This window comes from Pelobates fuscus, chromosome 5 (assembly GCF_036172605.1).
Source record: "Pelobates fuscus isolate aPelFus1 chromosome 5, aPelFus1.pri, whole genome shotgun sequence".
Lineage (NCBI taxonomy): Eukaryota > Metazoa > Chordata > Amphibia > Anura > Pelobatidae > Pelobates > Pelobates fuscus.
Genome location: NC_086321.1, coordinates 370,616,811 through 370,642,657, shown reverse-complemented (window position 1 = coordinate 370,642,657; position 25,847 = coordinate 370,616,811). Strand labels below are relative to the sequence as shown.

Below are 25,847 nucleotides of genomic sequence, written 5' to 3'. Positions count from 1 at the left end.
ACTGCCCTTTAGGAGAGGGCAAGAGACAGGTATGTGAGGTATTGGTTAGTCTTGGAGGCCATAAGCTTTCCTAAAGAGATGGGTTTTAAGGCACTTCTTAAAAGATGCAAGACTAGGGGAGAGTCTGATGGTGGTAGGCAGGCTATTCCATAGGAAGGGAGCCGCCCGAGAGAAGTCCTGCAAGCGCGAGTTGGCCATACGAGTGCGGACAACGGACAGGAGGTGGTCACGGGCAGAGCGGAGAGACCGAGAAGGGACATACCTATGGATCTGTGAGGAGATATAAGAGGGGCTAGAGTTGTTCAGTGCTTTATAGGTGTGAGTTAGTACCTTGAATTGACTCCTATAGCATACAGGAAGCCAATGTAAGGACTGGCAGAGGGGTGAGGTGTGAGAGAAACGACTAGAGAGGAAAATCAGTCTAGCAGCAGCGTTCATTACGGACTGTAGGGGTGCAGTACGGCTTTTGGGAAGACCAATCAGGAGAGGGTTACAGTAATCCATGCGGGAAATTACTAGAGCATGGACAAGCTCCTTGGTAGTATCTGGTGCAAGAAAGGGGCGGATGCGGGCTATGTTTTTAAGATGGAGTCTACAGGATTTGGCAACATGCTGGATGTGAGGCTCAAAGGTGAGACCAGAGTCAAGTATGACGCCAAGACAGCGTGCTTGCAAGGATGGACTGATGTTGGTACCACAAACTTGAAGGGAGAGCGAAAGAGGAGGATCAGTATTAGGAGGAGGAAAGACAAGGAGCTCAGTTTTTGAGAGATTGAGTTTCAGAAAGCGGGAGGACATCCAGTCAGAGATGGAAGAAAGGCAAGCAGTGACACGTTGCAGGACGGCAGGGGAGATGTCCGGGGAGGAGAGATATAGCTCCTATTTTAAAATTGTGTTCTATTCCATCTCCCTCCCTATACTATCACTACTTAATTGAGAACTATATCTCCCATCCTGATCTTCTGTTTTTGTTTTTCTTAAAGCTGGTATGATCATGTCATTTTATGTTCATTCTCTAAGACTCGTTGTTAATTGTTTGTTTAGCTAGTGTTACTACTCTCACTGATAATCTAGTAAATTTATGTTCATGGTTTATGACTTTCACCTATCTGATCCTTCCTATCTTTTTATCCCAAATGTTCTCTCCTTTTAGTTTTTCATCTCTAATTAATTACCTCAATAGCCCCATGTCTCCCCACCCATAATAGTGTGTTTTATTTTTTTTATTTTATTTATTTATTTATTTATTTATTTTCTAACCTCAGACCTTATATTTCAGACTGGGCCCCTTAAAACAGCATTAACACCCAGCACTCCCAAGCAACCAAGTCCTGCAGAATCTTCTGAGCAGATATCATCTCTGGAAGATTTGCCACCCTACCCTCCGCACACCATCCCACCCCATGGTCAACAACTTACTTATAGATAGTGCACATCAGCTGGTTTCCTTAACGCACCAATCAAGTCACTAAACCTCTCCTCACCTGAATTCATTTAACACACTGCATCCTTACATTGGTTTAAACACTCATTGATATTTGTGTGTGTTTGTATATATGATCTACATATCTATATAATACACATTTTCTCTAATGTTCTCCCTTCTATTTTTCACTTTAACACTAACTTCTCTGATCACTAAAATATCCATATCCTTTCACTCACCTGTCCCTGGCAACACAATCATCATTATTTCCACCTTACTCCCCTCCCCTCTCTATTCATCCCATGCACTCTACACATACCTTTCCAGCCTATCTCCACCAACTCCTCCCAAATCCTCTACATACATACCCTCCTACAAAACTTTAAAATCCTACTCCCACCTTCACTTCCTTTCTATCCTTCTGCTCCTAGCAGCTAGTGATGTCTCTCCAAACCCCGGTCCCCTCTCAACAAACACAGCACATACTAACCCAAGGACCCACACTAATCTCATACCCATCTCATGTTCCTCTAAATCCTCCTTCAATACTGCCCTCTGGAACGCACGCTCTGTTTGCAATATAACTAAATCCACTGCTGTCCATGACTTCTTTATCTCTCATTCAATAGATTTACTAGCCTTAACAGAAACCTGGCTCTCCCCCTCTGACACTGCCACCCCTGCATCTTTGTCCTTCGGTGGTCTCCAACTTACCCACAACCCAAGAAACTCTGAATGTAAAGGTGGTGGTGTTGGGTTTCTCCTCTCCCCTCACTGCTCTTTTAAACCTCTTCCCACCCCCCCTTCCCTCTCTTTCCCGTCATTTGAAATACACTCAATTCGCCTTTTCAAACCCTTCTCTGCTAACATTGCTGTTATTTACCGTCCCCCTGGTTCCCCTCTTCTCTTCCTTGACCACTTTGCTGCCTGGCTACCCTATTTCCTATCTTCTAACATTCCATCCCTAATTCTCGGGGACTTCAATATTCCTATAAACCCACCTTTGACCTCTGCAGCCACTAAACTACTTTCAATGACTTCCTCCCTCGGGCTATCGCAGTGGGCAAATTCTCCCACCCATGTAGCTGGCAATACCCTTGACCTAATCTTCACTTATGCATGTACAGTAACTAATATCTGCAACACTCCATATCCACTCTCTGATCACCACCTCTTATCATTTGCTCTTGCGTACCCCCTCACCCAACAACCTCAGCCTAACCCCCCTCAACTCAGGAGGGACCTTAATTCTCTTGATCTCCAACAGTTGTCAGCTGACATTGATTCACAACTGCTGTCCATCCCTTCCCTCTCCTGTCCTTCACTGGCCATCTCCATATATAACTCTACTCTTACATCTGCGTTGAACAAGCACCTCGAGTAGGACCCGCCCCCAACCATGGCATACTAAATCAACGCGCTACCTGCAAAGATGCTCCCGTTGTGCTGAACGCTCCTGGAGGAAGTCTCGTACCCAATCAGACTTTCTCCATTATAGATTCATATTGTGTTCATACAGCGCAGCCCTTGCCCTTGCCTAACAGTCCTATTTTTCCTCTCTCATTAGTTCATGTTCCCGCAACCCCAGGCGTCTTTTTGACACCTTTAATTCTCTTCTTCGTCCTGCTGTGGCCACCCCCAAAACTAACCTTACTGCTGATAACTTTGCATGTTACTTCACTGACAAGATTGAACAGCTAAGGAAAGAATTCTCCCCTCCTTGCCTTTCTGTTTCTCAATCACACATAGATCATGCCTTTCCTACCCTTCAGACATTCTCCCCAGCTACTGAACAAGAGGTGGCTGCTCTTCTTTGCTCCTCTCGCCCCACCACTTGCCCGCTCGATCCTGTCCCATCTCACCTTATTAGATCTCTCTCCACTTGTCTCGTGCCTTCTCTAACACACATCTTCAACTGCTCGCTCTCTTCTGGCATCGTCCCTGCTGACCTTAAACATGCCACTGTAGTACCTATACTAAAAAAACCATCCCTCGACCCATCCACCCTCTCTAACTACCGTCCCATATCCCTGCTCCCTTTTTCCTCAAAGCTTCTGGAAAGACTTGTCTTTACCCGTGTGTCTCATTTCCTCAATTCCAACTCTATCCTTGACCCCCTTCAATCTGGCTTCCGCCCTCTCCACTCTACAGAGACTGCCCTTATCAAAGTCACTAATCGCAGCTAAATCCAAAGGCCACTACTCCATACTAATTCTTCTTGACCTCTCTGCTCTCCTTCTTCAAACTCTTCAATCGCTTGGTCTCTGTGACTGTCCTCTGGTGGTTTTCCTCTTATCTCTCCCAACGCTCATTCAGTGTCTCCTTTTCTAATGATACCTCCTCCCCTCGCCCTGTCTCGGTTGGAGTCCCCCAAGGCTCCGTCCTTGGTCCCCTTCTATTTTCTCTTTATACTGCCTCTCTTGGCAAACTTATTACCTCTTTTGGATTCCACTACCACCTGTACGCTGATGACACCCAGCTATATCTCTCCTCCCCGGACCTCTCCCCTGCCGGGGATATCTGTGTATCTCACATATAATATATTCTATGTACCAGGATACCTGTATCTCTCGCATATAATATATTCTATATAGCAGGATACCTGTATCTCTCTCTCTCTCTCATATAATATATATTCTGTGTACCAAGATATCTGTATATCTCCCATATATTATATGTGAAAAACCCAGGGATATAGTTGCCTCACACACAGTCTATACACCCAGATATATAGTGATATATTTATGTATAATAATTATCATTTTATAAATAAGATTTTGTACACATTGTTTATTTAATTCTCCCCCAATCTATACAGCAGGCAGACTATGTGAATGTCACTGTGTAGTTGGAGTGGCCCCTGGGGGCCAGGCCATGCTGTGGAGCAGGGATGCTGCTGCCTGATGACGTCACGGCCCTGCCTGGCTGCCTTCGCTTTGCTCAGCCTGTTGTCCCTCCCGGGCCGCCGTCCTTCCAGTGTCCTGAGCTCGGGCCGCGCTGAGAGGTGACACCGGGGGCCGCAGGAGCCCCAACTACACCCGGCCGGGCAGCATGAAGAAAGACGTGAGGATCCTGCTGGTGGGAGAACGTGAGTAACGCGGCAACATGGCAGCTCAATGGCGCTCATAGGGAACATGGCTGCTGGCAGTGAGAGAGGGGGACTGGCAGTGCTGGGGGGGCTGGCAGTGCTAGGGGGACTGGCAGTGCTGGGGGGGGGGGGCTGGCAGTGCTGGGGGGGGGGGGCTGGCAGTGCTGGGGGGGGGGGCTGGCAGTGCTGGGGGGGGGGGGCTGGCAGTGCTGGGGGGGGGGGCTGGCAGTGCTGGGGGGGGGGGCTGGCAGTGCTGGGGGGGGGGGCTGGCAGTGCTGGGGGGGGGCTGGCAGTGCTGGGGGGGGGGCTGGCAGTGCTGGGGGGGGGGGCTGGCAGTGCTGGGGGGGGCTGGCAGTGCTGGGGGGGGGGCTGGCAGTGCTGGGGGGGGGCTGGCAGTGCTGGGGGGGGGGCTGGCAGTGCTGGGGGGGGGCTGGCAGTGCTGGGGGGGGGGGGCTGGCAGTGCTGGGGGGGGGGGCTGGCAGTGCGGGGGGGGGGGGGGGGCTGGCAGTGCGGGGGGGGGGGGGGCTGGCAGTGCGGGGGGGGGGGGGGGCTGGCAGTGCGGGGGGGGGGGGCTGGCAGTGCTGGGGGGGGGGGCTGGCAGTGCGGGGGGGGGGGGCTGGCAGTGCTGGGGGGGGGGGGCTGGCAGTGCTGGGGGGGGGGGGGGCTGGCAGTGCTGGGGGGGGGGGCTGGCAGTGCTGGGGGGGGGGGGCTGGCAGTGCGGGGGGGGGACTGGCAGTGAGAGGGGGGTCTGGCAGTGTTGAAATGGGGGTCTGGCAGTGTTGAAATGGGGGTCTGGCAGTGTTGGGGGGGTCTGGCAGTGTTGGGGGGGTCTGGCAGTGCTGGGGGGGCTGGCAGTGTTGGGGGGGGGCTGGCAGTGTTGGGGGGGGGCTGGCAGTGTTGGGGGGGGGCTGGCAGTGTTGGGGGGGGCTGGCAGTGCTAGGGGGCTGGCAGTGCTAGGGGGGCTGGCAGTGTTGAAATGGGGGTCTGGCAGTGCTGGGGAGGGGTCTGGCAGTGTTGGGGGGGTCTGGCAGTGTTGGGGGGGCTGGCAGTGCTAGGGGGGCTGGCAGTGCTAGGGGGGGCTGGCAGTGCTAGGGGGGCTGGCAGTGCTGGGGGGGCTGGCAGTGTTGAAATGGGGGTCTGGCAGTGTTGAAATGGGGGTCTGGCAGTGCTGGGGAGTGGTCTGGCAGTGTTGAAATGGGGGTCTGGCAGTGTTGAAATGGGGGTCTGGCAGTGCTGGGGAGTGGTCTGGCAGTGTTGGGGGGGTCTGGCAGTGTTGGGGGGGGTCTGGCAGTGTTGGGGGGGGGGTCTGGCAGTGTTGGGGCGGGGGGTCTGGCAGTGTTGGGGGGGGGTCTGGCAGTGTTGGGGGGGGGTCTGGCAGTGTTGGGGGGGTCTGGCAGTGTTGGGGGGGGTCTGGCAGTGTTGGGGGGGGTCTGGCAGTGTTGGGGGGGGTCTGGCAGTGTTGGGGGGGGTCTGGCAGTGTTGGGGGGGTCTGGCAGTGTTGGGGGGGCTGGCAGTGTTTGGGGGGGGCTGGCAGTGTTTGGGGGGGGCTGGCAGTGTTTGGGGGGGGCTGGCAGTGTTTGGGGGGGGCTGGCAGTGTTTGGGGGGGGCTGGCAGTGTTTGGGGGGGGGGGCTGGCAGTGTTTGGGGGGGGGGGCTGGCAGTGTTTGGGGGGGGGCTGGCAGTGTTAGGGGGGGGGAGGGGCTGTGCTGGCAGTGTAAAGGTATCATGGCTGTGCTGGCAGTATTGGGGTGTCATGGCTGTGCTGGCTGTGTTAGAAGTTTTAGGGCGTCACAGCTTAGTAACAGAGCAGCGTGGCTCTCCAAAAGGACCTGATCTTGTTTTACATTTCTTATAGAGTGCCCTTAACCAGGTTGTTTACAAAGATTAGCGCTATAAAGTACTTGTCTTTATTAAGTTAATTGTCTCTTGACTGTTTTGTCCCACTTATTGTTGCTCCTAAAATTGTTGTACTTTCTTTCTTTGGTTTTAACTTGTAACATTGTTTTCAATGTTTTTGTTCTTCAGTTTGATTTTATGTCAGGGCTTGACAAATTTGCTTTCAATTTAGGAGCCAGTTAAAAAAGTTAGGAGCCAGTTTTTTCCCCCCTAACAACAAAAATATAATTCTTAAAGGAACACTATAGTCACCAGAAACGCTACAACTTAATGCCGTAGTTCTGGTGTCTATAGCCTGTCCCTGCAGACTTTTGAATGTAAAAAGCCGCCTTTTCAGAGAAAGGGCAGTGTTTACATTGCTGCATAGTAACACCTCTAGAGGCTGTCACTCAGATGGCCACTAAAGTGTCGCCTATCTCAGTGCTGCACAATGTGCAGCACCGACATTTAGCGTCTCCACGCTCTGCATGAGATGCTTTTTACTGATTTAAAGGACCACTATAGGCACCCAGATCACTTAAGCTCAATGAAGTTGTCTGGGTGCCAGGTCCCTTTAGTGCAACCCTGCAGCTGTAAACATAGCAATTTTAGGAGAAACAGCTATGTTTACACTAGGGTTAATCCAGCCTCTAGTGGCTGTCTCACTGACAGCTGCTAAAGGCGCTTCCGCGCTTCTCACTGTGAAAATCACAGTGAGAAGACACTGGACATCCATACGAAAGCATTGAGAAATGCTTTCCTATAAGCAGTTTGAATGTGCGTCTGGCTCTTGCCGTGCATGCGCATTCGGCGTTGACATTGGCAGGAGAAGGAGAGTTCCCCAGCGCCGAGGGAGCCCGGCGCTGGAGAAAGGTAGGTGTTTTTTCTTTTCTTTTTTTTTTGAAATACTTATTTTATTGAGTTTTCAAGTTGAGTGGGGATACAGAAGGGAAATAAAGGAGTAGGGGTGAAAGGTAAGTGTTTTAACCCCTTCAGCCCAGCGGTAGTGGGACCCTGAGGGTGGGGGCGACCTAAAGACCCTATAGTGCCAGGAAAACTAGTTTGTTTTCCTGGCACTATAGTTGTCCTTTAATGCATCTTTATGAAGAAATGCTGACTGGCATTTGATGATCTCACTTATGGCGAGACCGTCACAGCGCTGGTAAAAAGATGTGTAAAAGCATTATTCCCATGCGATCGGAGGGGGCTGGTGACCTAAACATACACATTCGTTGACAGACACCCGGACTGACACACAGACAGAAATACACACACTGAGAGATAGTCAGACACACGCACAGTGAAAGAAACAGTCAAATACGTGCACACACACACACTGACAGACCGAAACAAACAAGGGAGTGTGCACAAACCACAGTGCAATAAGTGCTCAGTGAATTACTTAGCAAAAAGGAACTTCCCTGAATAAGGTGAAGTATCCAATAATATCTCTGAAGACTTCCTCTTGTCTTCAGCACAATATATGTAGAAAAATAGGAGATTATCTGCTAAACCAGAAAACAAAATAGCATAGCGTTTAACTGTGGTAAAGGACCACTATAGTGCCAGGAAAACATACTCGTTTTCCTGGCACTATAGTGCCCTGAGGGTGCCCCCACCCTCAGGGTCCCCCTCCCGCCCGGCTCTGGAAAGGGGAAAAGGGGTAAAACGTACCTTTTTCCAGCGCTGGGCGGGGAGATCCTCCTCCGTTCCGCCCCGTCGGCTGAATGCGCACGCGCGGCAAGAGCTGCGCGCGCATTCAGCCAGTCGCATAGGAAAGCATTTACAATGCTTTCCTATGGACGCTTGCGTGCTCTCACTGTGATTTTCACAGTGAGAATCACGCAAGCGCTTCTAGCGGCTGTCAATGAGACAGCCACTAGAGGATTTGGGGGAAGGCTTAACCCATTAATAAACATAGCAGTTTCTCTGAAACTATGTTTGTAAAAAAATTAGTTAACCCTAGCTGGACCTGGCACCCAGACCACTTCATTAAGCTGAAGTGGTCTGGGTGCCTAGAGTGGTCCTTTAAAGTGAACCGCAGGTATTAGACTAACAAATGGCCACTCACAAATTCACAGACGTAAAAGAGCTTTGAACAGAGTTTCTTTTCTTAATTCAGCTGGATCCTTCCATCAACATTCCCCCATGGGAAGATAGGGATGAGTATGCTCGAAAGGAAATATAATAAAATTGAAATGCGCCTTCCAGAGTGCAATATAAAAATAAATTTAATAACTTACATAGCAGTTTAAAACAATCAGTGTAGTACTCAAGATCACCACTAGGCGTCCTACGCGTTTTGTCCAATGTTCGAAATTCCTCAGGGACTTTAGTGGATAATATCAGCGGCAATCAAATGAACAATAAAAGAACCTTCCCCTACCCAATCCTTTATGCCCTCTAAAAGTCCATTTAACAATGTAATTCGTAGCCGGTGTTCCGGTCCGGTTTGAGCGTTATGACGTCTTTGCGCACGACGTCTACGGCGTATGCGTGCCAACCTGCGTTTCAAGGACTCCGGAAGTGGATCGTACTAGCGGTTTCAATTGACTCCGTTGATTAGAAGATATATGTTGAACGAAAAGGGAAGAAAGGCAGGGAGGGGTTATATTAGAAACTCTGGATGGCGCAAGAATAAAAAACCAAAAGACACACAATGTATAAAAAAAAAAAAAAAAATGAAATAAAGAAGTGCATAAGCACAATATTTACATATAATTATGACAGTAAACGTGTATACATGATTTCATAATCCATATATATGAATTGCACATTTTCTATATGCATAAACATGCAGTAAATGTATAAACAGTGTAAAATTATAATAACATCAAATTATTCTCTTAAGAGCATAGATATAATGGGTGAGAAAGGTGATACCCCAATGTATTGCATTCTTTCCATTGCTTCTATCTATAGCTTTTATCTTAATTGTGGGAATGATGCTGGGATAGCCCATTTTGGAGTATTTAGGAAAGAATGAAGATATTAGATGTTACCAAAAAAAAAAAAAATGTATTTTATTTATAAAAAAATGCCATTGGAATCCATATCAAACGAGAGTGTGAAATTTAGCTCTTTTTAATTTAAATTCAATTTGGAAGCAAAGAGGCATTTGAAATTGTATATATAACTGTATTTAAAAGAAGAGTTGTGGGAAAAGAAATGCAATAATTTCACAAAAAAATATATATATATATATATCAGAAGGAAGGTTTCAATCTTCAAAAAAGCTCCATAAATTAATATCTAGATTTAACCCATGTGGTTGTAATGTCTCTCTTTGAGAGAGTTTCTTGGTTAAATTCCCACCTCTCCAATAAGGGTCCACATGTTCTATGCCCATGAAGGAGAAATTCTGCCAGTTACATTTATTGCAATTATTGCAGTGTATTGGAATTATGTGTTTGGTTGAATGTTTTCTAATGTTATTTTGATGTTCTAGAATTCTTTCTTTAAGTTTTCTACATGTTCTTCCCACATATTTTTTTTAGTCACCCTCCTGTTTCCTACCTTCTGGGCTCAGGAGGGTGGCTTCCCTGGTGTCTAGTGGGATTAGGCAGCAGCAAGTGACAGGTTAGTGGGGCTGGCTGCGGCTGATGGGAGTAGGCAGCCGCTGTTCCAGACTCCCTCCTCCCTCCTTTCTCCTCCTCACTGTTTCAGCATGCTCTCTCTGTGCGCCGGGAGGAAGTGAAGGGAATTGTTATAACTTCCTCCCGGCGCTGAGGTCACAAAGGGGAAAGGACTGGTTGCCGGTGTTCCATCGACTTTTCAGCATGGAGAGCAGGGTCGGGTATGCGGCATTGGGGCGGCATGTGGGTGGGTAGCAGGGTTGAGTATGGGGTCGGGAGGAGGGCGGGGAGCAGAGCCGTGTTTACCTGGTATCCTGCCAGGTTAGCTTGCAATTCCCCTGCACGGGTAAGCTTTTGGGTAAGCTTTATCTGGGTACAATTAACTACCAGGATTGTAAAAACTGACTGCACGGTGCTTTGCCTTGCGATGCTTTTGAATAAGATCATTTTGGCGCGACACATGAGCTTACCTTTTCCCACTAGGGCATCATCCCTGTTTTCATTGTACAGTATGGATTACAAGTTTTAATGGATGTTTTCGGATGTTAATCAAGAAAATTTCTACTTAAATGAAAGGGAAACTGTAGAAGAAATAAACCTCTATTTTGATTGCATTATATTGATAGTAAAAAAATAAATAAGCAAAAATCTAGTACAGATCAAGATACCTTTTAAAACCTGCTACACATGTGCTATATAACGGCAATGCACTTGCATTTAAGGCATCCACATCCTTAACCAGAGAGAGGCATCTAATTCCTGCCTGTGGGAGTCTCTTAGTCCATTATTCCCCAAGAGAAATTCCACTCCTCATTTAACATTGCTCTTTCACTTGATCGCAGACTCGCTGTGACCCGCGATCACTTTAGACGTAGCTTCGTTTTCTGAACTGGGCCTTGTGCACAAATAGACAGAGCAGTGGACTTGTGCTTGTGTGCTGCTCGGCTTGGCTGTCTGTTCTGAGAGAAGAGATCTCAGCCCAAGTTGTCTGTGTTGCACTAATAATACAAATAAGATTGATATTGGGAAACAGGAACTGACCTGACTGAAGATGGACTTTCTTGGTGCGTTGAACATCCACACTAGTTCTGAGCTGGTATTTTTTTCATTGGCGGTGAATCAAAATAGCTTGCGACCACTGCAGATTACTTGTCTGCAGCCCTTGCAAATCCCCAGTCCAATCACAGACTTTCAATGCAGCTTAATGAGAAGTCTTTGCAAGGTTCTCTGATATGTCAGAGCTGGACTATGGAGCACTGGAAGAAGGTTTGCCTGGTCTGATGAATTACATTTTCTTTTAGACCACATGGATGGCTGGGTGTGTGTGCCTTTTACCTGAAGAAGAGATGGCAGCAGGATGCACTATGGGAAGAAGGCAGGGTAATGGGCAATGTTCTGCTGGGAAACCTTGGGTCCTGGCATTCATGTGGATGTAACTTTGACATGTACCATCTGCCTAGGGATTGTTGCAGACCACATATACCCCATCGAGGTAATGATGTTCACCTGAAGGCAGTGACCTCTTTCAACAAGATAATGCACCCTGCCGCACTGCAATAATTCTTCAGGAATGGTTTCCGGGATATGACAAAGATTTCAAGGTGTTGCTTTGGCCTCCAAATTCCCCAGATCTCCATACGAGTGAGCATCTGTGGGATCCAATTGCAACTTGCAGGACTGCTGCTAATATATTGGTGTCAGATACCCCATGACACATTCAGAGGTCTTGTGGAGTCCATGCCTTGACGAATCCCAGCTGTTTTGGCAGCACAAGGGGGACTATATGATATTAGCCAGAACGTTTTAATGGAGTGTATATGTCAGGCATTTATTATCATACCAAAAGCTATCGTGGTGATGATTGGCAGAGTTTGTACAACTTTGGTATACTATGCTATATAGCGGGGGTAAGCCATCTCTGGCACAACAGAAGTTTTAGACGATATCTTCCCCGATGCTATGCCAGCATTATGGGAGATGTAGTCCACAGCATCTGGAGAGCCAGAGGTTACCTACCCCTGCTACATGGGATGGGTATTTGCGCGCGTGTGTGTGCCATGTTACATAGTTAGTTTCATAGCTAAAAAGAGACTTGCGTCCATCATGTTCAGCCTTCCTCACATATGTTTTTGCTGTTGATCCAAAGAAGGCAAAAAAACAACCCAGTGTAAAGCGCTTTCGATTTTGCAACAAACAAGGAAAAAATTCCTTCTTGACTCCAAAATAGCAGCCAGATATCTCCTTGGATCAAGCAGCTATTACCCCACTAATTAGAAATCATATCCCTGTATGTTATATTTTTGTAAGTATTTATCCAATTGCTGTTTAAACATCTGTATGGACTCTGATAAAACCACCTCTTCAGGCAGAGAATTCTATATCCTTATTGCTCGTACTGTAAAAAAAACCTTTTCTTTGCCTTAGATGAAATCTCATTTCTTCCAGCCTAAATGTGTGACCTCGTGTCCTATGTATAGACCTGTTTATGAATAGATTTCCAGATAAAGGTTTGTACTGGCCCCGAATATATTGTATAATGTTATCATATCCCCTCTCACGCACAGTTTTTCCAAACTAAAGCGATTTAAATTTTTTATCCATTCTTTGTAACTAAAATGCTCCATTCCTTTTATCAATTTTGTAGCTCGTCTCTGCACTTTTTCTAGTGCCATAATATCCTTCTTTAGAACAGGTGCCCAAAATTGCACAGCATATTCAAGGTGTGGTCTTACCATCGACTTATAAAGAGTATTTATGTCTATTTGGTTATTTAAATGTACCCTTCCTCCTAGCCTAAAGTTGCATGAAAAGTATCCTCAAACCTCTGAACCAGTATGTAGCTAACTCTTAAAGCCTTTTCGCACAATATAAAACATTGCATTCATCACTGAGATTTTTTTCTCTCTCCATCTATCTAGTGAATAGATAACCTGAATTGGCCGAGCCAGTGATTGTTGTAATACTGGGATATTCTGGTTTGGGCCCTCGTGGGCTATGTGCATGGACCCTGAGACACAATGTGATCAGGGTAATTTGCAGAGGGCTTGAGGCACTCTCTTAGTCTGCCATCAGCCACTCACTTTAATGGGATAAGTGAAGGTTTGGAAATGAATCAAAGTCATATCAAGGTTACACAATCACTGTCCATCCACTTAGAGCAGTCAGAACATTTGGCAGGGAGACCTTCTTTTATTATTTTATACTGTGCCCAATAGAACCCCAGACATCTCTGAACTACATTTCCCTTGATGCCCACACATCCATAAAGTTGACTGAGCACCATGGGATTTGTAGTTCATAGTATTGGAGATTCATGCGCAGCTTGTTAAACTGAAAATTACACGGGTCATTATGTCTCCTTTTTAGAACGAAAATCATCTTTTTCTTTTCTATTTTCTTTATAAATTACTAATTTGTCTTCTTATTTGTATTTTGCAGCCAGAGTTGGGAAGACTTCGCTGATTATGTCCCTGGTCAGTGAAGAGTTTCCAGAGGAGGTATGTTTGGTTTAAAAAATATGGGAGAAGATTTAAAAAAAACAACAAAAAAAACCCTGGCATGCACTTCAATTATGAATAATAATCCTATATCCTGATTGTCCAGATTGACAGTTGCAGATGGCATGCCCTGATGTAGAGATATAAAATTCTAGGCGCCGGGTCCAGTTCATGAGTCGCCATGGCAACCTGGGGGCCCTGTACTTTTTTCGAGCCCTAGGCCATAGTTTGTTTTTTGTTTGTGTTGCTGTACCAGGTTCCACCTCGAGCGGAGGAAATTACTATCCCTGGCGATGTCACCCCAGAGAGAGTCCCGACACACATCGTTGATTACTCTGGTAGGTGATCTGCACAAACGTGATTTGTTAATATACAGCTCCACATTCCTTTTGTACATTAACCTCATTTACTACCAAGTTATGTGAAGAAAATAGAAATGACCCCCTAGTACTTACTTGTACATAAAGTATCTGTAGAATTGTTTATTACTGTAGTCCACAAACCTTGATTTGTCCATTTTTGTTTATTTGCAGAGGCAGAGCAAACAGATGAACAGCTTTATAGTGAGATCTCACGGGTATGAGCGAAATCTGTTTTTATGGGTAAATTGTGTATGTAAGAAGCTGAAACAGAGGCTTTAAATGGACATGCTGACCCCCAAAACAATTTAACAAAGTGGTTATGGTGTATAGATCGTATCCCTGCAGTCTCAATGCTCTGCTATCTAGGAGTTACATCATGTTATGCATCTTTAGCCACACCTCCGCTGGCTGGAACTCACACAGCTTCCCTTAACACTTCCTGGAAAATAAGTCTTCCCTTATCACACACCATTTTATTTTATATTCTGCTCTGTTAATAGCCTGAAGGGGCCTTGCTTCTGTTATTAATTGTGCAGGATCTAAGAACTTCTAAAATGTAAACACACTGTGCTGTAAGGTGTGATTTTATTTATTTATTTATTTCAAGCAGGCTGTGAGAGTCACAGCCAGGGGAGATACATAAACAGAAACAAGCGTTATTTATCTCTTAAATAACCAAAATGCTTCATGAAGCTAAAGTTGTGCTTAGCATATCCCTTTAAATCATTTAACCAATTTGTAATACTCGCCATAAGATATGTCTAACCTCCTTTTTACAGCTACAACAAACATAATGCAATTTAACACAAAAATAAGACAATTCTGTGTGCGTATGTGCAAATATATTTTAACAAATTTCAACTATCTTTCAAAATTTCATTAAGGCAAATGTTATCTGCATTGTCTACGCTGTCAACAACAAGAATTCCATAGATAAGGTAATTGTTCTAAAGCTTTCCCTTCGATGCTAAGATATCTGAAATTCAAACTTTCACTGCAAGTAGTTTGCAAATAGTTTATAGGTTCCACATAGAATGTTTGCAGATTAACAAAGGGAAAACAAGGGTTTCTTCTCTTTTTTGCAAAATCATGGCTGTGCCCCAGTTAGACCGTAATAGAGCTCAACTCTCTAAAGCTCTAAATAACCACACAATAAATGCTAGGAGATGCCTTCTTCTCTCTGGGACTTCTCTCATCCTGTTGTGTCATTTCAGGTCACCAACCACTGGATCCCGTTAATCAACGAGCGAACGGACAAAGACAGCAGGTAGGCCATGTTTGGTGGGAAGTGGCAACCTCTGCTAAGTTGCCAGAGGAGCCCACGCCTAACAATAATGTATTACTTAGGATAAAGTTTTGACCCCATTTGTCATTTCACTTCTTCTTAATATAAATTGGTGGTGTATTCCCCTCTGGTGGGAGATGCACAGAGATTGATGTCGGATCAGGACAGGGGAGCCAATAAAAGGGCCCACTGAAAATTGACTTTAACTGAACCATTTTGTGTTTTAACCAAATTACGAAGACTACATCCTTATGTGTGTTCTGTTTATTTCAACACGGGAGGATGGGGGAGTGTTTATATAGAATATGTGGTTGAAATTGAATTTACATTGTGTGACTATTATTCCAGAGTACCTCTAATCCTGGTGGGGAATAAATCTGATCTGTTGGAATATAGCAGCATGGAAACCATCTTACCCATCATGAACCAATACTCAGAAATTGAGACGTGTGTGGAGGTAGGAGGAACATTATTCGGGTCAATTGTACTAAATGTAGAATCAATAATCAAAGGCTGAAGTGTGTGAAGGTAGATAAGTATTTATTTGTCTCTGTTTACTAGCCACTGAATTTGAAGTGTAACTATGACTAAGGTTATAAAGTGCAAGTTGCCAGGTTTAATTTGGTGTTCGTTAAATCTACAAGCTGTGAATCCTGCAGGAATTATTATATACATTTTTGACGTAGTTCTTCCATTTTTAAAGGTCCATAAATCATGGGACAGTTGGTGGCTCAGCCTTCTAGTTGGCACAGAATGCATTGTTGCAAAGTTAGCTTTAGCACAAGTAATGCAATGTATCTCTGTATGTGATTCTGGATATTGAAATGGTTTTTGTGGCCCGTTACTAGCATTTCTCAGTATAAGGAGCCAAGGGGTTTCTATAAAGCAAGCCATCCTAAATCTGAATAATTCAATCTGTGAAAGAAAAAAATGTAAGGTGTGTTAAAACTAACCAGAACAGGTCTGAGAAAGCTCTGACATGGAAGGTATCTAACGTCCAAATTTCAGTCAATCATCTCCCAAGGATGCAATCGAAAATACTGAATTTGGTGACTTGCATTAATTTCTTGTTGTTTTCCAAATTACTTCTAACTGTTAAAACGGAGGGACTCTATGTAACGTGGGATGCACTTAACACACCATTCTCTTTTTATGGCTTTAAATACTCTCAAATGAAAGCTGGCAGTCTGCACATCGTTGCCAATCAATGTTCAGCTTTATATCCAGTGAGACAAAAACTTGTGTCTCTGTCTAATATTTGCAAACTGCACCGTGATAGATATTATGTAGAGCTCTGTTATACTGTACTAAATGCCTAATATAAACCTGGCAGACCGGTAAGAGCCAGGATTGCCAAGATTTGAGGCTATCTCAGTGCTCCGGTAGATGGCTCTGTGAAAGGTGTTATTCACGGATTAACTCACTTGTGCTGAAGCAGATCTATCAAATTCCGACCCGTTTGCCCATCATGAGAACCTACGCGGTGAATACTTTGCTACGTGGCTGATGTCACACATAGTTAGATGTACAATTATTTATCTCCATGTGTTAAATAAATACTTTTGACTGTAAAGTCAAGTTTGCTTATTAGATATTAAAAAAAAACAAGGCTCTTATGCTTTTTCGTTAAATCAGAATATTCCAGGATATAATTAATAGGTATGTGAACAGGTTGTTCATCCGAGGAGAATCTGATTGTAATAATGGAGTGAAGAAGGATTTTTTTCAGTTTATTTGTGGCATAATTGGAGATGACTACAATAGCGTTTTTGTTTTTTTTTCTATTCTTTTAGATGAACTGCATAAAAGAATAGGTTTCAAGGTTGAACCCTTTCTTAAACCTAGATTACTATGTAACACAATCGACCATTGCCATAAGGATCTGTATTGCTGCTATTTATTCCTGAGAATATGGGCACATGTTATACCTGGTTTACGGAAATGATTGATAAATATTCTTTACTGCCCTTTTTTTCTGTGTTGATTTAATGGGAAGATATCTCTTTTGTATCCAACGGTTTTTCCATTTGTTACTCTGATTTTCCAGTGTTCTGCAAAAAACCTGAAAAATATTTCAGAACTGTTTTATTATGCACAGAAGGCTGTATTACACCCGACAGGTCCATTGTACTGCCCAGAAGAAAAAGAGGTAAGGACTTGGGCATGTTTTTTTTGTTTTTTTTTGGTATGGCTCTGATAGTGATGTTGAGAAACTTTATGTCACTGTATTGTCTGTGATCGTATATTCCATGATTTATTACAGATGTTCATCAAAACATTACCCAACGTTTGTTAACTTACTATTTGTGGACACAAACACCTCAGAAATGTGATGCACTTATTTAAAATTTTTAAAAAACCCTTTATGTTTCAACAGTGTGATTAAAGAGAAATTCTTCAAATTTGATCGAGGCCTGTTTTAAAATGCTCTTTATTTGAAATACTTATACATACTTTAACCAATGTTTACATAACAGTGCGTCTCTTGTGCGCGGTCATGACACGCCACAATGCCAGTTTGTGTCTATACCCTACACCAGTAGTTTTCAGCTGGCGTGTCATGGCTCACTGATGTGCCTTAACCCACCTGAAAGTGTGCCACAAATACATTGATTTCAGAGCTTAATTAAGACTAATGAATCGGTTTGGCTAAAAGTGCATATATCTCTCTAGTAAGTTTAAAAAAAATTGATTAAAAAATTTAGGTGCCTCTCATAGATGTGTACATTGGTCCAAAAAAAGGTTTGGTACCATTGCATTAGACCTTGTGGGGTACAGCGAAAGGCAATTTGAAATCCCAGTTTAACCACATTAACAGTAAGTGTCCTTGGGCAAGACACCTAACTATATATCTTGTTTGAAAGATCCATAGATTGCAATCTCGTTTGAGCCCTAAATATTCCATTTTCTAGCACTTTATCTAGGTTCGTTGGCGTTTTCGCCATCACTTTGTATAAACTACGTTTGTATTGCCTATCTATCGGTGGATACACACTTGTTAAGTGAATGAAAGCTCCTCTTGTACAACACTCTCTTAAACTCAATTCTACATTCATTCCTAAAATAACGAAGTAACAATTCAAATGCAACATGCATAGCTAACATCAAAAACAAAGATCCAACTTTTTTTTTTTTTTAACACTTTTTTGATCAGGGACGTAGAATTGCACTTATCTGCTGTAATAGTTAGTATGGGGCATATTGCTATTCACTGTACAGTTTCTTTGTCCTCCTCATCCTTCTGAAAGGCATAGAATAGTTTGTGCGGACGGACAATCAGGGATGCTGGAACAATATATTCTCTCTGGATAAACATCACGTAATATTTGTTACTAAATCGTAAGAGATCTATAATAAAAAATGTTAAGTGCAAAGAAAATTGTGATGGGATCTGAATTTAAAGTATAATAAAGTTTGAGGAAACACAACACTAAATCAGGTGAACATGCTCATTACATGGTATGTGGTCATCACTGTAACATGCAGATAGGCAGTGCACTGGGTGTCATTTATGTTGAGTAATATATGGAAAGCATAAATAAACAGGTGAAAATACCTGACATTGGAACGCAGCAAAAGGTTTTTGCCATCCATTTTATTAGCAAATTTGGGAGGGAAGAAATTGTGGGAATTAAGATAGGTAAGTGCTTGCTCTAAACCTGTCGACTTTTGCTTTCTATTGAACAGTTAAAGCCAGCTTGTATAAAGTCTCTAACTCGCATTTTCAAGATTTCTGATTTGGACAACGATGGGATTTTAAACGATGCTGAACTCAACTTTTTCCAGGTAAATTGCTGTTTGTAATCAACAGGATTACCCGTAGCAGTCTCTGCTCCAATTGCTTATCAGGTATTTCATAAACCTTGTTTGGTTAATTTTATATTCCCTGGCTTCCAATACTTGCTTGGAGCCGTGTTTTGACCTTGTGACTTGATGCAGCATACTGGATCTGATTAGTAACGGTGTATATATGTAATGTCTTGCAGAGGACCTGTTTTCACATACCACTTGCACCCCAGGCTCTAGAGGATGTTAAAAATGTCGTGCGAAAGAACGTCCATGATGGCGTATCAGGAAACGGTCTGACGTTGAAAGGTAGTCACAAATGTACAACTCTACAGTTTATCACAATGTATGAAGGGTTTGGTTTAAAGTAATAATGTCACAAAAATTTAAATGCTGGAGTCAATAAGCAGACCAGGAATGTTTGGGTTCAGTTATCCGCTCTCTAAAGTAAAGCGGTTGGCTAAATTAAAACTAGGGATTGACCAACTATCGGTTTTGCCGATATTATCAGACGATTTTCCGTGTTTATTTTTATTTATTTTTTAAATATCGGTATTGGCCTAAATCTTATCGATAATGAGGTGGTCCAGTGCGCGACCAATCTGTCCTCTCACCACGATTCACGAGGCCCTGGCTCCATGCAGGCAAAACCAGGTGCGTGAATCGCAAGACTTTTTGAGAGGAGCTGAAGTAGTGCTGTCTGCCTTTTACCTTCTATTTGTGCCACGTTGCATCTGAGCTTGTTGAGAAGGCCCCTTAAGGTGTGCCCAGCATTCGTGAGAGGTGGGGAATTACGCCCTTTCACCATCTGCCTGTCTGCAGTCTCTGCGTCTGTGAGGGAGTGCTCACTAGAGGATCGAGAAGACACAGCAGGTGAAGCCATGACAGGGAGCTGCGAAAGGTAGTAATGCCACAAGCTAGAAGTTGTTAAAGGACCACTATAGGCACCCAGACCACTTCAGCTCAATGAAGTGGTCTGGGTGCCAGGTCCATCTAGGGTTAACGCTGCAGCTGTAAACCTAGCAGTTTCAGAGAAACTGCTATGTTTACATATGGGTTAATCCAGCCTCTAGTGGCTGTCTCATTGACAGCCGCTAGAGGCGCTTCCGCGCTTCTCACTGTGAAAATCACAGTGAGTAGACGCTGACGTCCATAGGAAAGCATGCGCATTCGGCGGATGACATCGGAAGAGGGTGGAGAGTCCCCAGCGGGAGTGGGACCCTGAGGGTGGGAGGGACCTAAAGACCCTATAGAGCCAGGAAAACGAGTTTGTTTTCCTGGCACTATAGTGGTCCTTTCAGCATGCTAATAACGTAATATGGCCCTTAGGGTACAGGATTTTACCACACAGTAGATCATAAAAGCTCACAAGATATAAAAAGATTGACTCACTTTAAAAGCCTTCAAGCTATTTGAGCCCCCCAAAAAAGCCCTCACAAAACAAACTAGACTACCAGACACAGGTAGTATTAATTGTTTATTTTTTTCAAAATGGTAAATGTACAGAATATCATTATCGACTGTCGGCCTGAAAGTTCACAGATTATCGGTATCTGCTCTAAAAAAACAATATCGGTCGATCCCTAATTAAAACTCCCAAAAACATTTACTTTCCGAAGATCAGAAGAACTGTATTCCTGAAGAAAACACTATTGGGAGGTGTGACGTCCCACCAGCTACAGTAACCTGTAAGAAGGAAGTATTTTACAAAGAAACTGGACAAACAAGAATATAATAAAAGTAGTTATTTGGGCCCAAAGCTACAAAATGCATAAAAGTTGTCGGACATCCATTTTAAAGAAGTAATGTCTGTGTATTTTCATGCAGGGTTCCTGTTTCTACACACACTTTTTATCCAGAGGGGGAGACATGAAACCACATGGACTGTGCTGAGACGTTTCGGATACGATGATGACCTAGAACTTACCCCAGACTATTTATTCCCTGCGTACGTTGCTCCGTTATTTGATGTGTTAAGCACAGTTACTAATTGTCCGCGTTATCTAACTGCTTTTCATAGTTCCTAGTAAGCTCTGCTGTTTGTATTTGTGCCATATGTCATGTGGACTTTTTTTGTTTTAGACTGAATTAGGTTAAAGGATCTTAACATGTATAGCTTGGAGGAAAGACGAGACAGGGGGGATATGATAGAAACATTTAAATACATAAAGGGAATCAACACAGTAAAGGAGGAGACTATATTTAAAAGAAGAAAAACTACCACAACAAGAGGACATAGTCTTAAATTAGAGGGACAAAGGTTTAAAAATAATATCAGGAAGTATTACTTTACTGAGAGGGTAGTGGATGCATGGAATAGCCTTCCAGCTGAAGTGGTAGAGGTTAACACAGTAAAGGAGTTTAAGCATGCGTGGGATAGGCATAAGGCTATGCTAACTATAAGATAAGGCCAGGGACTAATGAAAGTATTTAGAAAATTGGGCAGACTAGATGGGCCGAATGGTTCTTATCTGCCGTCACATTCTATGTTTCTCTGTTAATTGCGCAGTGGATTCTCCTTACAAAGTGTAAACAAAAAAAATGTCACATGTTTCATAAGATAGCAGAATTGAAAACGGGTCAGCTATGTTTTCAATTCTGTTACTTTGGTATAAAATTTTAAAATTCACATTGAATTACCAACAATTCTCGCTTTAGCCCCTGGAGTGTTTTGCACTTGTTAGAAATTAAAAAGACCGGCCTTGTACACGTTTCAGATAATGCCATTTACCTTGTGCTAAGTTGTCAGATGGGCTTTTATTAATCTATTTTTTATATATACTCTAAACTCTCATGGCCAGTAATAAATGTTATTACTTAGCTTAACCCCTTAAGGACCAAACTTCTGGAATAAAAGGGAATCATGACATGTCACACATGTCATGTGTCCTTAAGGGGTTAAAGGGACAGTATAGTCACCAGTACAATTACAGCTTATTGTGTTTGTTCTGGTGAGTAGAATTATTCCTTTCAGGCTTTTTGCAGTAAACACTGTTTTTGTCAGAGAAAATGCTCTGTTTACATTAAAGCCTAGAGATAAGTCCACTGGCCACTCCTCAGATGTCAACTAGAGGTGCTTCCTGGGGCAGTGCCGCACAGTGTGACTGACATTCAGTGTCTCCACCCTCTGCATGGAGACAGAACTTTCCTCATAGAGATGCATTGATTCAGTGCATCTCTATGAGGAGATGCTAATTGGCCAGGGCTATGTTTGACTGGTGCTGGCTCTGCCCCTCAACTGCCTCCTTGACAATTTGGGCCAATCCAATGCTTGCCTATGGGAAAGCTTTGTGATTGGCTCAGATTATAGCTTCTCATGATGTCAGCCAAGCAGGCAGATCAGGGGCAGAGCCAGGAGCAGATTGGAATAAAGGTAAGATTGTGCTATATTTAGGGGGAAGGGGGTCTAGACGGTGTTTGTAACACTATAGGGTCAGGAATACATGTTAATGCTAGTGACCCTATAATGTTCCTTTAACATTAGTGCTTTCCGTATGAACACATTAATATGTACTGCTAATGTGTTCTAATGTCATGTGAATAAGTTTGTAACAATGTCCTTCTTCCAGGTTGAAAGTGCCTGTGGACTGTACGACAGAGCTCAACCACCACGCATACCTCTTTCTCCAAAGTGTTTTTGATAAACACGATCAGGTGAGTCATCTTCGATAATGAACGAATTGGAGTCATTTAGAATGCAATCATGGCTGCACATATGTGCAAGAGGATAGTCTCTGGAGGATAGTTGTATTTGTTTTATTAACCTTTTCTACTTTTTTATTATTCACAAATTACGACTGACTTCAACGGGGGGAATATATATTTTTTTTTTAGTAATCTATGTATGGAATGTCACCATCCTTGTTCCCTTTATTTATTGAGATATTGAGGAGATCTGTGTCCCCTTTATGGTGATGTGGCAGAAATGCAATTCTTTCTTTACCTTATGAGGATGTGGTGCAGCTTCAAAATGTCTCATTTCTTTACCTTGCTTTATAGCGATGTGACAGAGTCTCAGAATCCCTCCTCTCTTACAGGACAGAGATTGTGCTTTGTCACCCGATGAGCTTCGGGATTTATTCAAAGTCTTCCCTTACATGCCATGGGGCCCTGATGTCAACAACACAGTTTGTACCAACGAGAAGGGATGGATCACATACCAGGGTTTCCTCTCACAGTGGACGTAAGGAGATCTTCTTGCTTAGGGTTCTCATGCAGCTAGAAAGTTGTATAAAATATTCTTGGCTACGTCGGCTATTTTGTCTAAATCAAATCTTTAAAGTGTGTTTGCCGTGCAAAAATTGGATATTGGTGCTTTAATGCTAATACAATTATATCTACACACTGCATTGCAAAATTGCTGTGCTGGTCAGGGAGATGCACATTGTATAATAAATGTGGCTCAGAATCTTATGCATGGAGCTGTGCTTAGCTGTTTAAGAACCAATGTACATTGATCAGTCGGGTTAAAACATTGGTCCTAAGTGGGCCTCAAGTATAGTGGAATGTGCGTTTACCCCCCCCTGAAAATCTCCAGAGCCAATGTCTAGTAAACCATATAAGCTATACATTGTCTATCAGCCCATGCGCACAAAGTATATATTTATATATCAATACTTATCTTAGCTGAACATATCCTCCTGTCATAACTACAGGACACACCATGCTAGTAAAGAGATGGCACAGATTAAAATATAACGTGGGGCATTAATGGGGCATAGAGTGGCTGGGCTTAACTGAAAGGGTCTGAATGTGCGAAAACTGATCATTGACAGGCGAAGCTCACAGATATTGGAGAGCTATAAGGCTAGCATAGTAATAGGTACCTGAGAGGCCAATCACCTGGAATGTAGTCCTAAAACCCCCAAAAAGAGGCTATGTAAAGGGATGTGTGAGTGTATAGAAGGTTGCTGCAATGTCATCATAGAGTCGGAGTGTCCGAATGCATCCACAGATACGCTACTGAGATCCAGCAAATGTGGGGAAGTAGGATGTGACTCAAGTGCACACATTAAAAAATCACCTTCCTTTTTTTATTTATTTTTTTTAGTTTGACAACGTATTTGGACGTTCAGCGTTGTCTGGAGTATCTTGGCTACTTGGGATATTCAATACTAACCGAACAAGAGTCTCAGGCCATGGCAGTGACAGGTATATAGATCAATTCATCGTAAGGACTGTGCATAACAAAGTGGAGGCTTGTCCGTATCTGCATCTGGGACAGTGCCGCACCAGTTTTTTTTGTTTGCAGAAAATAATTTATAAAATATTTTTTTCTGTTGTGTTTTTTTTTTGTAAGCTTAAACTTTTAATATGTGTGTCTTTTAATGAAATGTGTTCTGTCCCTTTAAATATTAGTACTGCACTTTTCCTTGTTATTCCCTTCTCTCTCTGTTGCGAGTTAGAGTTGGAAAAAAAAACCTAATCAGATTGTTGGGTGACGTCCCAAAACTCTGATTAAACTCTGTGGGAGGTTGCCTACTTCACCGCCATCGGCTGGCTGGCAGCCTTATTGTTTGTTAATGGAACTCACTAGGGCACCAAATCTCTCCCTGGCTGGCTCCATCACTTCCCGGTTTCAGAGTAGCTTATTAAAGCAGACACCACTCCAACCACCATGTTAATAAGATTAAATGGAGGATCCCACATAAAGCATGATTGGCGGCAGCACATGGTGACAGCAGCTGCCTTCACTCCTTTTGCTGGCTCCCTCTCTTGTTTAACAGGCAGGCACTGCTCCAGCAGAGCTACCTACCACTTCTGTCCCCAGCTCCCCTCACTAAAGTAAGGCAGGCACACAGTGTTTGAGTGTTAGTAAAATGTAAATATTCCCCCCCCCCCCCTCAGACGCTGACAACCCCAAATAGCGACATAGTGACGGGCACGCCTCCACCAACAGCCTGTAACCTGGGCAGGCTGCTTTATTTTTTACGTTATTTTCTTTTAGTTATAAAATTTCTCCTGACGAGAATCTTCTCATGAGAATATTTTTTAACTAAAAATCTAAATGCCAATCTGCTTCTCATACATACAAAATAAAGTTGTTTTTTTTTTATATACTTAATCAACTTTTCATTTTACTCCTCAAATGTTTTTAAAGTAATTCTTTGGCGGCATCTTGTGGCTAAACTCTGTTTTACACTTGAAATTTGAGTTTAGCCCCAAAATAGCCAAATTATGTTACTCATTAATAGGTATAATTCTGTATGGTTTATTCCCTATATACAGTATTGTGTACATATTTGATATATTAACACCTTTAATTTAAAAGTAAATAAAAAAAAATATTGTACTGCTTTAGCCAAAATCTCCTTTCTATGACTGTGTCCTATAAATACCATCATGTGAATGAACAGGTTATCAGTGAACAATTTGCCTGTTACAATGTCCATTTTCAGATGCTTTCTCTTCCTAGCACAAATGATTGCACAATCTGTATCCTTAATAACTAAAGTCTTCCATTCCCCTTGCTAATTTTGTAGCTTGACTCTGCATTTTTCTAGTTTCAGAATGCGGTGCCGAAACTTCACAGCTTACTTAAGGTGGAGTCTTAGCATATTCCTCCAAACAAAATGTTTCTAAAACGCATACTTTCTTCAAACACATTAAATGCTTTAGCAGTGCTTTAATTCCTTCCTAACGAGAATTAGAGAAAACCTTAGTTATTGTGAGTGTAGTTATAGTTCATTGGTCCTCAAGGCATTTATACTGTATGTGCTTTCTCGTGTGAATAAGCCAGCTTTGAGATTGTTGCCTGTTAAGGGGTCAGGCATTTTGCTAATTTTGATCTCCTCTAATTTCAGTGACGAGGGATAAAAAGATCGATCTACACAAGCGGCAGACGCAGAGGAATGTTTTTCGGTGCAGTGTCATTGGCTCTAAAGGCTGTGGGAAAAGTGGTATACTCCAATCGCATTTAGGGAGAAATTTGATGGTAAATGTGATGCTTTTCCT

General features: G+C 43.3%; 1 protein-coding gene across 6 annotated transcripts in view; it reads left to right on the top strand.

Annotated features, from left to right (window-relative positions):
• The first annotated feature begins 4,342 nt into the window (after positions 1-4,342).
• RHOT1 (ras homolog family member T1) overlaps positions 4,343-25,847 on the top strand; it is a 36,130-nt gene continuing 14,625 nt past the window's right edge. For all 6 annotated transcript variants that reach the window (XR_010090916.1, XM_063456170.1, XM_063456167.1 and 3 more), the window contains exons 1-15: positions 4,343-4,514; positions 13,402-13,460; positions 13,717-13,798; positions 13,994-14,037; positions 14,707-14,760; positions 15,037-15,089; positions 15,456-15,564; positions 17,155-17,256; positions 18,795-18,893; positions 19,094-19,202; positions 20,721-20,841; positions 22,463-22,547; positions 22,931-23,076; positions 23,944-24,044; positions 25,697-25,827. Coding sequence is in view for 5 of the 6 variants with exons in the window: in XM_063456170.1 (XP_063312240.1) it covers positions 4,478-4,514; positions 13,402-13,460; positions 13,717-13,798; positions 13,994-14,037; positions 14,707-14,760; positions 15,037-15,089; positions 15,456-15,564; positions 17,155-17,256; positions 18,795-18,893; positions 19,094-19,202; positions 20,721-20,841; positions 22,463-22,547; positions 22,931-23,076; positions 23,944-24,044; positions 25,697-25,827 (1,332 nt within the window). In the remaining variant the exon portion in view is untranslated. The remainder of the gene's footprint in view (positions 4,515-13,401; positions 13,461-13,716; positions 13,799-13,993; positions 14,038-14,706; positions 14,761-15,036; positions 15,090-15,455; positions 15,565-17,154; positions 17,257-18,794; positions 18,894-19,093; positions 19,203-20,720; positions 20,842-22,462; positions 22,548-22,930; positions 23,077-23,943; positions 24,045-25,696; positions 25,828-25,847) is intronic.